This window comes from Astyanax mexicanus, chromosome 11, assembly GCF_023375975.1.
Source record: "Astyanax mexicanus isolate ESR-SI-001 chromosome 11, AstMex3_surface, whole genome shotgun sequence".
NCBI lineage: Eukaryota > Metazoa > Chordata > Actinopteri > Characiformes > Acestrorhamphidae > Astyanax > Astyanax mexicanus.
The window spans coordinates 608,908-620,887 of NC_064418.1; the positions used below are offsets into that span (position 1 = coordinate 608,908).

The window sequence follows — 11,980 nt, forward strand, 5'->3', positions numbered from 1 at the left end:
CCCTCCCACATACTGCATACATAATACAGCAGCAGAACAAAGCAGAGGCTTAAAAACCAAAAACAAACAGGCTTACCCACTGCTGCACTGAATCAAAGCAGGACACCTCCTGTGGAGTTATTATTATTATTATTATTATTGTTGTTTTATTTGTATTACAGATTTATTTTAATCCGTTTATTTAGTTGCATGGCCAATTACATGCTTTACAAAACTGAGATTTCATAATTTTGCTGTAGTTGGGGGAAGATTCTTCTGAAATCAGTTTTGTGGTAAAATCACATTTTGCTAAATTAGTGAAAGGATATGTTGACTGTTTTGCAGCAAAGCATAAAAGAAAGTTTATTGAGCACTATTTTTCCATCATGTTGTAGTTTGTAGTTTAGTATAATAGTTTTGTGTTGAGTTCATAATTACTGTACAGAAATGAAAGTGAGATTTGAGTGGAGTTTGCCTTTAAAGGTGCTGTATATAATTTCACTTCAATACACTTTAATTCATTTTCTCATGTTTGCTAGCTCTCTGGTCTGTTTGCCTGCTGAATTAAGCCTGGTTTTTGTATTCAGACTTTGCGCTGTAAATTGGGAACAGACGAAGAGGCTCTGGGAGAAGGTACATGTAAAGATGTAAACATTAGCTTTCGAGGTGTGAAGAGACTTCTGAACATTAGAAGCCATGAAAATGGATGAGGATGTTGCTCATTTCTTCTCGATAGTTAAACAACACTGACTTATTTTTTGTTGGTACACAGTAATAGGCCAGTATTGTTTCGTGCCATTTCAAAATATTCATGATAAATAATACAAAATGGTGTTCTTAGCAGCAGCAAATGTTTATTTAAAATTAGAATACTGTTGAAAAGATACTTCATGTCAGTAATTCAGTTGAAAATGCTAAACGCATATATTATATAGATGTATTACATACATACATTATTGGAGAGACATGTCTGTCATCTGCTGGTGTTGATCCACTGAGTCTAAAGTCAGAGCAGTTTTGTTTTCCCACAAAATCTTACAGCACTTCATGCTGAAAACTACTTTTATGGAGATGCAGATTTCATTTTCCAGCAGGACTTAAGTAAGGCACACTGCCCACACTGCCAAAAATGTATTGGTCTTATATATTCAAATTTTCTGAGACTTTTCAATGATATTCTAAATTTTAGATGCACTAGTGTATCAACAGTCATTTTCCAGATTCATTTACAGCATCTTTAAGATGTTTAAGTTTTCTCTGTTGTTTCTCTCAGAAAGAGAAGAAGAGCAGTGCTCTCCTGAAGCTTCTCTCAGGAGCAGCAGCGAAGAAGAAGTCCCGCTCTCCTCCGTCCGTCTCACCGACGCACGAACCCCGGTCCCCGGCGACCGACCCGTCCTCGTCCCCCGTGCAGGGCGCCATGGCGTCGGAGCTGCAGCCGGCGGGACACGGCCGGGCGGGGTCCTGCCCCATTGAGAGCGAGATGCAGGGGGCGATGGGGATGGAGCCGCTGCACAGGAAGTCCGGATCACTGGACCTGAACTTCGTCTCTCCGCCGGTCCGGCAGCCCTGCTCCTCCTCCCTGCTCGCCATCCGACCCGAACCCAAACCCCTGTCCCGCGAGAGGTACGGTTTTAATCACAGTTTTAATTTCATGCATCTTGGCATCATGTTCTTCTCCTCCACCAGTCTTACACACTGCTTTTGGATAACTTTATGCTGCTTTACTCCTGGTGTAAAAATTCAAGCAGTTCAGTTTGGTGGTTTGATGGTTTGTGATCATCCATCTTCCTCTTGATTTTATTCCAGAGGTTTTCAATTTGGTAAAATCAAAGAAACTCATCATTTTTAAGTGCTCTCTTATTTTTTTACAGAGCTGTATACTCACCCTCAGCTCAAATTTGAAAAAGTAAAAAAAAAATGGAAGGGGTAGTTCGGGAGGGGCACTGATTGATGTATGGGTTTAGGGGTGGGACTGGTGGGAGAGGTGATTGGTTGAGCTGCTGCAGAAGCAGAGTGACTCTGATAGCTGTGAGATGCAGATGGTTATCAGCAGGGGGGCAGTATTACTGATTGATTGATTGATTGATTGATTGATTGATTTGCATATTGTGAATGTCTGTGTACCAAAGTACACGGAAACATCCTCCTCATCTATAGTACAGTTGAACCTGAGAGGAACTGCAGAGGCAGAAATTACAATAAATCACAATAAAAGCGTTTTTTAAAGGTTAGGATATGTTTCTAAACATTTTAAGCAGGACTGGTGTGTTTTAATACTTTAAAGGAACAGTTCTCAAATATTAATGTAGAATAAAATATGGTTTTGGGTTTAGTGATTATTTAATAATGTAAATGTTAAGTTTTTGTTTTAATGGCTTTATTTTCTCCCCCTTACTTTTATATTTTTGAGTAGTACACTATTCACACTTTTACTTTTGCTGTTATTCTTTTCACACCTTTGCACCACTTCAGTAATTGTGGGCACAACTTTGCTTTTAAAGTTCACGGAGTTCACATCCTTCATCATCAGACTCAAACACTCATCTCTGAATAAAATATATATATATATATACATGACAAAAGATTGTAAGAAAGCATTGAAAGAAACTTTAAAACTTGAATTTTTTGAGTGTGAAATGAAGAATAAAGCACAGGAACACTGCAGATCACTGTTTTTATTAGGTCTCTTTGTTAAAGTCCTTCAGCTGAAGCAGGTTTCTGGAGAGGTAGCGCTCCCCAGGCGGGGAAATAAAGAGCAGCAGCGGCGATTTGGGAGAGGAAGAGAGGAGGCACCTGCTCGTCTGCTAATTCATATTCATTATTCATAACACATCTTGTTCTCTTGCCTGTTAAGCACCCGAAGCAGACTCTCTCCGCCAGGCCTGCTAATAACAGCGCGAGGGGAGAAATTGATTTTATGCAGAGTCTTCAGCGCGCCGCTTCTTTATTACTGTTTCTTTTCCTGCGTTATTCTGTCACACGGCGCTGAGAGAGCTGCTGAAAGTGGAGGAGTTCATATTTCTGATTGCTTTGATTCAGAAAACGTGCGTTTGACCAGTTTCCTCTGCTTTTAGCGGCGCTAAACGTCTGGAATAACTGTGTTCAGAGCTCTGTGTTTTTACACTCTTCCTCTCATCACTGTGCTCAGTGTGCCTCTGAATAAATGCAGGGTCACGCTGAGAATCACGAGAGGCTGAAGAGTTTCACAGTTCAGGAGTTTTACACCATGCAGTGAAAATCATGTGAAGCTAAACAAACTGATTTTATCTCGCTTCTCCAGAACTCAAAAAATTGAGATTTTTTCAGTGGAAAATCAGAATAACTTGATTGATCACAAATTGAGCCCAGATTTATTCGATTAATCACAGCATGTTTGTCACAGCATCTACATTTCTTTGGTTCCTTAGTTTACAACAGCAGAAGAAGCTAAAGAGGCTAATGTTGCTAACGTGTACTGAATTTAAGGCCTATTTATATTGAGAACAATTTATGGACAAGAAAAACTAATTAGCCTGCATGCGAAACTGATTTTTGTCAGATTCTGCTCTGTTTTGGAGCATTAAACAGTGTTTTAAAATCAATAGGAGCTTCATTGGATTGCAAACCAAACAATAGAGCATCAAGACGATGGCGGAACAGATCACGTTGTGTGTATTAGAACACAAGAAGCTTACAAACTGTTAAAAGCTTCATTTCTGATCTTTTAAAATCTAAATTATTATTTGTTTTATTTATACCCTTTGTCCTCATATGTGGACATTACATTTCTGCTTCTCTGCACAATGATACTGAATTTTTAAATCATTGACCCTTTGGCCTTATATGGAGGCACTCCCTGTACCATCTAGTGGTCACATGACTTCATTGCACTTAATTGATTTGAAAACAAGTTGACCAGAATCCCAGTCATCAGTTTCTACAGCCAGTCCAGAGGGGAATATGGGCCAGGTATAAATTCTCATCCAATTCTATGTTTTAAAAAAACAAGTTGAGCAAAGTTTTTTTTAAGGGGCTCAGTCTGATTTTATAGATGTAAGTTTTAGGTTAATGTTAGGATTAGCTTGAGGTTTTAAGGTTGATTTAAAGAAATTGTAGCATAAGCATTAAGAATCATGTACATTCAGTTGAGAGTTCAGTTGTATTTACTAGATATTCAGTTTAATGTTATTTGAATGTCAGTCTCAATGTTATGTGAGCACCTAAGAGGCATCTATAATAGATGGACCATCCAAGTAAAGTGATGCTACATTAGCCTTGCATCTCCTATTGTTCTCTGAATCTAAAGAAGCTCTCGTCAGATACCAAACGCGTCTTCACTGATCGATTGAATCTGGGCTCAGAGATCAATAGTACTTTTTGATTTTTTTTTTTTTGCAGAAGTGAGAGCTGCATTGTTGGAGATGTACAGTATCTGTAAGCTCTGCTTCACACGGTCTGCAGCCCGTAAGTGATTGAACTTTAACCTGCGCTGTGATTTAAACCCTCTGAAGGAGCTCTGCTATAATTTAATGGGCCGCAGAGGGAGCCATCTTTCTGCAGACCTCATGCAGACATGTTTGCTTTGTCATCCGTTTCTAGAGCCGATTTCAGAGCGTCGGAGGAGCAGCAGGTTCTTGTTCTTCTTCTTAAAGCTCATATATTACCTGTCTGGCAGCTTAAACCCCTCCACCAATCCCTCATCCCCAATCCCTCGCCCCCCCCGGCTCCTCCTGATGCCACTGAAAAACCATCGATTGATTTTCTCTTTTCTCGCCGCTCCGATCGGCTTTGTCGCCAGCGGCTGGAGAGGACGGTAATAACAAGCTGGTGTTTGAGTCCCAAGAGAGGCTCCAGACATGATACAGCTTATAATCGCCGGGTCCAAATCCACGTCTCTGCGGAGAGAATCGATTCAGGAAACACAGAAACTCACAAACCAAAAACTGTGATCCAGCAGAATCCGTGAAAACCAGAGACGCTTCTTCAGATCAGTATCGTAAAGGCTAGTCACACATTACAACTGCATTACAGCTGCATTGTATGTGTGTTTAGGTGTGTGTGTGTGTGTGTGTCTAATCAATGACATTAGCTGATCTGCACATTGTGGACTGATTTAAAGATTTGAAATCAATCATGTGGAACTGAAGTGTTTATTGCAGTTATTACAACACGTACTATTACTATTCAGTGGTTCCTGGCTCTTGCTCTTAAAAATTCATACATGCAAACATATCGCCTCTGATTGGCTAACAACACTGCGACACCAGGAGGCACAGAGGAGACAGACAACAGTTATAAACGTTTTTTTTAAATAAAGAGATTTTTACACTAATTACAGTCTTTGAAAGTTTGCATGTTACTTTACAACATGTGTAATAAAGCCCTGCTAAGTGCAGTTCAGCCACTGACCTAGTCTTGGAGTCTCTGTAAAACACCAAATCCACCGGAGATCCTATTTAAACCTATAGTTCATTACACACAGAGGTGGGTAGAGTCCAGGTCCAGAAAGTAAAAATCCACCTTTAACTAGTGTAAACAGAACTGTTCTAAACATACTTTACTCCTACCTATCTCAATTGTACTTGGCTGGTGGTGTTTTTCCTCCATAGACTAATTCTAACCATTTGTTTCTTAGCTCTGAATTACTGGGTAAAGTATATAAACACTGATGTGTTATTCACACAAATAACACAGGAATGAACTGCATGCTGTTCCTAGCACTGTTAGTTATCTCCTATCTGATGAGACTGCGTTGCTGCCCAGCCTTAGCTCTGTCTGTGGGCGGTCCCGAGCCGAGGTGGGCGGGGCCATGAATACTAATTCCCGGGTTGATGTAGACACGGTGCTTTTCCTGATCGACTCGTTTCGTTTTTCTGAATATTTTCTTTTACTAGCTGCTGCAGACAATGAGACAAAAGAGGCTGAGGAAGAGTTTCATCATGTGCAGCATCATCATAAACAACTCAGAGAGACCTACTGTATTTCAGAATATAAAGAGAGCAAGAAAAAGAGGATTTTATCAGACCTCACCTTAGCATGATCACCTTGACTTCTCTTGTCTTTACTCTTCCTCACTCTGACTGCATTTCCTCACCCTCTTCTGGTTGCAGGTACCGCGTGGTGGTGCCTTACCCGCCTCAGAGCGAGGCCGAGATCGAGCTGAAGGAGGGCGACATCGTCTTTGTGCACAAGAAGCGTGAGGACGGCTGGTATAAGGGGACTCTGCAGCGCACCGGCCGCACCGGACTGTTCCCCGGCAGCTTCGTCGAGAGTTTCTGAGACCCTGAGGCCGAGAATCCCACCACTAGCGAGCAGCTACAAGCTAACACAACCACCTGGGCCACTCAAGGAACTCAAGGAACTCAAAGAACATAAAGTGATAAAGGTTTACAGAGTTTCTCCTGAGGCAGAGACGTGGCCGTCGTTTCCCCCTGCGTCCACTAGGGGCAGGGTTACCTCCCGCGGCACAGTTACCCAACGAGCACAAAGAGAAATGAGCAAAATCATTCGCTGATTAAATCAGTTTAAATCCCTTTCCCCTTTTTATACAAGCGAACAAAGCCATGATTGGTCCCTTACCATACACAACTGTAACACACACAACCAGCTTAAGCTACTGTACATCCTTCATCCCAGGAACCTGATGATCCCTCCCGAAGCCCTCAGCAGCCCCGGTCTCAGATGCTAACGTTGCTAATGTGAAGTGAAACGGTGTGTCTTCATCTCTATCGTGGTTCAGACTGTGTTTCCATTGGCTGAAAAAGCCTCGATGGCCATTTTCTCTCAGTTACAGTGAGTTTACACCATCATCTCATCATCTTTATCAGACTTCTTTATAAATGAGTTTTTATAGGAATCATTTTTGGAAAATTCCCTTAAAACATCATTTCAAACCTTTGAAATCATGCTTGAAATTGTAAATGGTGTGGGCGAAGGTTCTGTTTCTCTGCACAGAAGATCGTTTGTCATTTATCCATTTCAGGCAGACCTGTTTTTTACCTGCTAGATCTCTTTTGCATCGCAAGAGTTTAGATAAATTTAAGATCTCTGCACCCTTTCAAATACGGTAAATAAGGCCCTGTTTACACAGTAATAAAACATGCCCCGTATATGGATAGTGTTTGAATACACAATTAAATAGATAAGTTAGTGTTGGCTCAACTTCAACTTCAATCCAGATCCCAAAGTTCTCAAAGTAGCCCTGAGATCAGAGCGATGAGCTTGATAAGCTTGTTTACATCTGGCATTACTTCAGATTACACTTTTCACTAAAATGCGTCCTCAGAGAGACCAGAGACTTTTAACAACTTTTTAAATACTGTACATGACTTCTCAGCTGTTACTTCTGGTGTATTTATTTATTTTAAATGACATTTACTATTAGTATTATTACCTTTAATTAATCTGTATTATCTACAAAAACAGCATCTTCTGAATCATGCTAATAATGGTACACTGACTGTAATGGAGAGAAAGGGAGAATAGCATCTCCACACTACTACTGCACTATGAAACTTTGGTGGAATTGCACAAGTATCATCAGAATTGCATAAACGTAGCATAAGCCGGGTCACATCCGTGCAAAATCCTGTAACATTACTCTACTACTCACTCAGACAGTGCTTCTGTATCTCTCAGCTTGTCCACAAATGCATGCATTACGGAGCCCCTAAGGTGACATCATGGGAATAAGATCCTAATGCATGGGAACTAGATCATTAAGGTGAGGGAACTAGATCATTAAGTCGCAGGTACAAATGAAGGCGTGGCCACAACTTGTGGAAACAAGTTAATTCATAGTCATTAATGCGTGGCCACAAGGTCCTTTTGTTTCACAGCTAACATTTTTTTTAAAGATTATTCTTGGATTGGAGCTTTGATGTAATATTCAGCCTCTTCATGGGGATTAATTTACAGAAAAGCAAGCTTTATTATTCTCTTGCTGCAACTTAATTATCTTGTTCTCACGCATTAGGATCTCATTCCCACGCCTTATTTAACATGATGTCACCTTAGGGGCTCTGTAGTATTTACTGCAGTGGAGTAAAAGTAATTGAATTACACTCTTCAACCACAAGGGGAGCCCACGAGCAAAAAAATAGATAGAAAAAACAATTTTAATTGTGTAATACTCATTAATACTAACACTAACCTAAAGACTATACATTAATCTTTATCATAAATTACAGGTTTGACAGGATAGTATGCAAAATATTAACACACTAATACGTTTCATATTAACAGAAACAGCATGTCATTTTCTTCATTTTTCTGCCGCTACACTTGCATCTTGTCTCCTGTCCTTTCCTCAACTTATTGCATTGCATTGTGGGATAATATCGAAACCACAATTCACGTACACAAGCCATACTGTTCACTGAACAATTTTACAATTTTACTATACTCCAACTTAAGTTTGAAACTTTAAACTCTATACTAAATACTCAAATACTAGATTATTGTACTAACAATATAAGTACGCAACTGTGATGCACACCAACTCTCGCATAGAGCTGATTTAATGCAGAAGCTCTGTCTAGATCTGATTAGACGACTAGATGGTCATTTGCCCCCCACTTACAGAAGGGTGAAGGTGATCTGATCTTGTTAACGCCAGGTGTAAACAGGGCCTTAATAACATTTATTAAACATTATTATATATATATATATATATATATATATATATATATATATATATATAAAACCCACAGTCAGAGCTGCTACAGTAGTAATGCACAGGTAGCCTAAGCTGCATCATTAAAAAGCACAAACCCTCCTCATTCAGCTTCGTGGAGCCACCAGGGGAAGAGCTGGAAGTGCTTTAGTCTCAGAGGAACCAAACTGCACCCTGCAGGTTACCCACAAACATCTCAATTAGAGAGGAAGTGTGAAAAATATCCCAGCTGTGTTCTTTCCAGGTCCACCGAGGAAACAGAATGTAGTGCTTTCTTTATTTGTAGACTTTCTTTTATTTGCTCTTACATGAATGCACCATGTTCTGAATGTGTCTTAAATATGGCAACAAGATGATGACGTGTCTTTTCCATGTTTGGTCTTGGTCATGCTTGTTCTAAAAGCGTGGATTCGTGACTCAACGGAAAAAAGTTGTTGTGAAAAGACTTGTGAAAAGATTGAACGCCTCCAAAACCAGTTCATGCACACACACAGTTCTCGCACACACTTGCATTCGTCTTATCGTCCTTTTCTGAGGACGAAAAGAGAAGAGAAGAAGAGAGGAAGAGAAGAGGTAGAAAGGAAAGAGGGAGCTGGAATAGGAGTTGTTTGGCGTATATAAAAGCAGCTGGTGTTGTAAGAGCATAATCGCTAATCTCGGCAACCGGCCACAAAGCCCAGGCGACGCCGCTGGAAACTTTTGAGCCGCCGTTGGGCAATTGGATTTCAGTCGCTAGGTTTTGAAAGAGCCGTCAGAAAGCACACAGTCCAGGAAGCACAAACAAACTTTCAAAGATCTACAGAAAGAAGGGCTTCTTCTTTAAAATGCAGCCGGTAGCATTGAATCCAGAGGTGGGGAGAAATGGGCGCCAAAGAAGCGAAGAGTAAAAAGGAAGAGGGGGTGAGGACTGTGTGGTCTAATCTCCTCAATCGTGCCAGAGACCAGCTTGGGATTGGTGTCAAACCACTGTGGATTGTGGATTTAGCACGTTGGGTAGTGATTGGAGGATTGACGGGGATTACGGCCCACTGGTAAATCAGAAAGAGCTGAGATTAAAAGCCACGCTCGCTTGGCGGTGGTTCTCTCTTTGTGATGTTCAGGCCGGGCTGTAATTTCATCACCCGCGATGGATCGTCTTGTCGTCGGTCGAGACTCCACAGACCTCTCAATCTCAACCGTGTCCTGTTTTTTCCCAGCATTGAGCTGCCATGATGCCAATCAGATAGACCTTCTAGACTCCTTTAAGCTAACGCTAATAATACAACACACACTGATACACAACACACACATCAAACCGTCTTTGCCTCAGTTTTTCTAAAACACTAAGAAATATAAATTCTAGATTTACAGATTGACAGCCTCTCTTGGACAAGGCTTGAACGACTTCATAAAATTGGTGGGTCCCAACTCTTAACTCTTAAATCTTAACTGGCCCTGGAGTACCTAAGCCTTAGCTTGTTTACTTGATTAGCAATCTCAACGTTGAATCAAAGTTGGGGTCGCTGGAAGAGATTGGTTCTCTTTTGAACCACATTCGATCAGTTTTTGTCAACCCAGTCTTTATTGGGTACGCCAAGACAGATATTCTAGAATACAGCAGGTATTAAGTTCTTGATTCTTTTAGTCAAGACAAAAAAAGTTCATTAATTCAGACATTAATGGACATTCTTCTTCTTCTGACAACTACACACTCCCTGTTTCAAGAACAAAGAAATCAAGGTCTGAATACCAGAAACCTTGTGAAGTACCTGTGCTGTACATAAGTGATGGACTGAATAACACTTTAACAGTAGGTCTCAGTCTTGGACCATTTGTTCTTTATTGTTTTCAGATTTAGATTTGTGGTGAAACTCTCACAGTGGTGTTGAATGGACACACCTGCTGATGCTCAATGTTTTTCCTCCACTTTTTTAACCATGGAGGCACAAGAGAGGCAACCCAGAGTCCATCAGTGAAAATATATGCATAAAAACAAGTTAATACGTTAGATTTAGTCAGATCAGTGGGATCTAAAAACTATAAGAGCACAACACTGCTATCTAGTGGCCAGCCGTTAAACACAACACAAAGTGAAACACTGTTTGATGTGACATGTAATCTGGTACTTAAACATTTAAATCACTTTTGAGAATTAGAACAGTAATATAAAACATAATATGCTAGCACTTTGGTTAGCGGCTAATGCTAATACTGCTCCAGCCTTAGTGCTGGATAAACTTCACTGAAAATCCTGTATAACTCTGTACTTCAGTGGAGTGGCTTTACTGCTCATTAAATCCTTAGTACCTTAAGGTGCATTGGATTATAAAATGCACTGATGATTTTTGGGGAAAATAAAAGGATTTTAAGTGCACCTTATAGTGCAAAAAATACAGTTGTTATATTGACCTCTAATTTCATTTACCACCACTGTGTTTCTCTACAATTCGATAGTAAATCATTCTAAATGACTTTGCTTTCATCTGATTGATTAAACAGTGCAGATATGGAGAAATGGAGAAATAAAACTCGTCCTGATTGAGCTAAAAAGGACATGAGAGCAGGTACTCCAGGTTTCAGTACTCCAGGTGTCAGTACTCCAGTACTAGAACTGGAAACCCCAGTTCCCCCGTGCTCTTCAGCCCCACCTCCTCCAAATCCTTCTCTCGTCTTTGCGATCTTGGTGCCGTTGCCAATTTGCTCACTTGAAAGCCAAGCACAAATGCATCTCCATGTTGGAGACGAGGCGCTACCATGATGACATGGACAGGTGGACCCTGAAGTTCTTCTGTCCAGGAAGTTCCTCATTTATGACCACTGAAAATGATCTTTCAGAAGGGTTCCCCTTCATAAATGCATTGAAAAAGAAAAAAAAGATCTATATAAATATATAAATATAAAAAATATATATTGTGAGAACATATTTATAGGCTATTGGTGCTAGAGTTGAGACGTTGAGGAGCATCGCCTCAAAAACTCACTCTCTGGTGACTTTGACATCGTACTCATTTACACATTGTCTTGTACTGACTACTCGTGATCAGTTTTTTGTGTTTTTTTCATGTCAAGTGCATTTTAGCAATAAATGCCTTTGTTTTAAAACATACGGTCTGGGTGTGTCCTTCTGTCTGCTGTCTCTTTTTGCATTGCTTTGTAATTACTGCAGCAGATTAATGCTAAAAAATGGTAATTCTTAATCCTAAACTCCAGAGATTATCAGTTCTTCACGAATTTATAGATCATATTCAGCTGCAGGGTTGAGATAAGACAACAATAATAACCATACTTTTACTGAGATAAAATGAGATAAAATGTAATGAAATGTGGCCTCCTTCCTTGGAGTTAAAGGATAAATAGACTTGTGATGTA

The 11,980-nt window shown here is 40.2% G+C and overlaps 1 protein-coding gene across 1 annotated transcript in view; it reads left to right on the forward strand.

Moving 5' to 3' along the window:
* Nucleotides 1-11,715, forward strand: part of LOC103045289 (E3 ubiquitin-protein ligase SH3RF3) — a 147,809-nt gene extending 136,094 nt beyond the window's left edge. The window contains exons 9-10 of the mRNA XM_049485274.1: nt 1,253-1,602; nt 6,069-11,715. Of these exons, the coding sequence (XP_049341231.1) occupies nt 1,253-1,602; nt 6,069-6,237 (519 nt within the window). The 3' untranslated portion in view covers nt 6,238-11,715. The remainder of the gene's footprint in view (nt 1-1,252; nt 1,603-6,068) is intronic.
* Nucleotides 11,716-11,980: the final 265 nt, after the last annotated feature.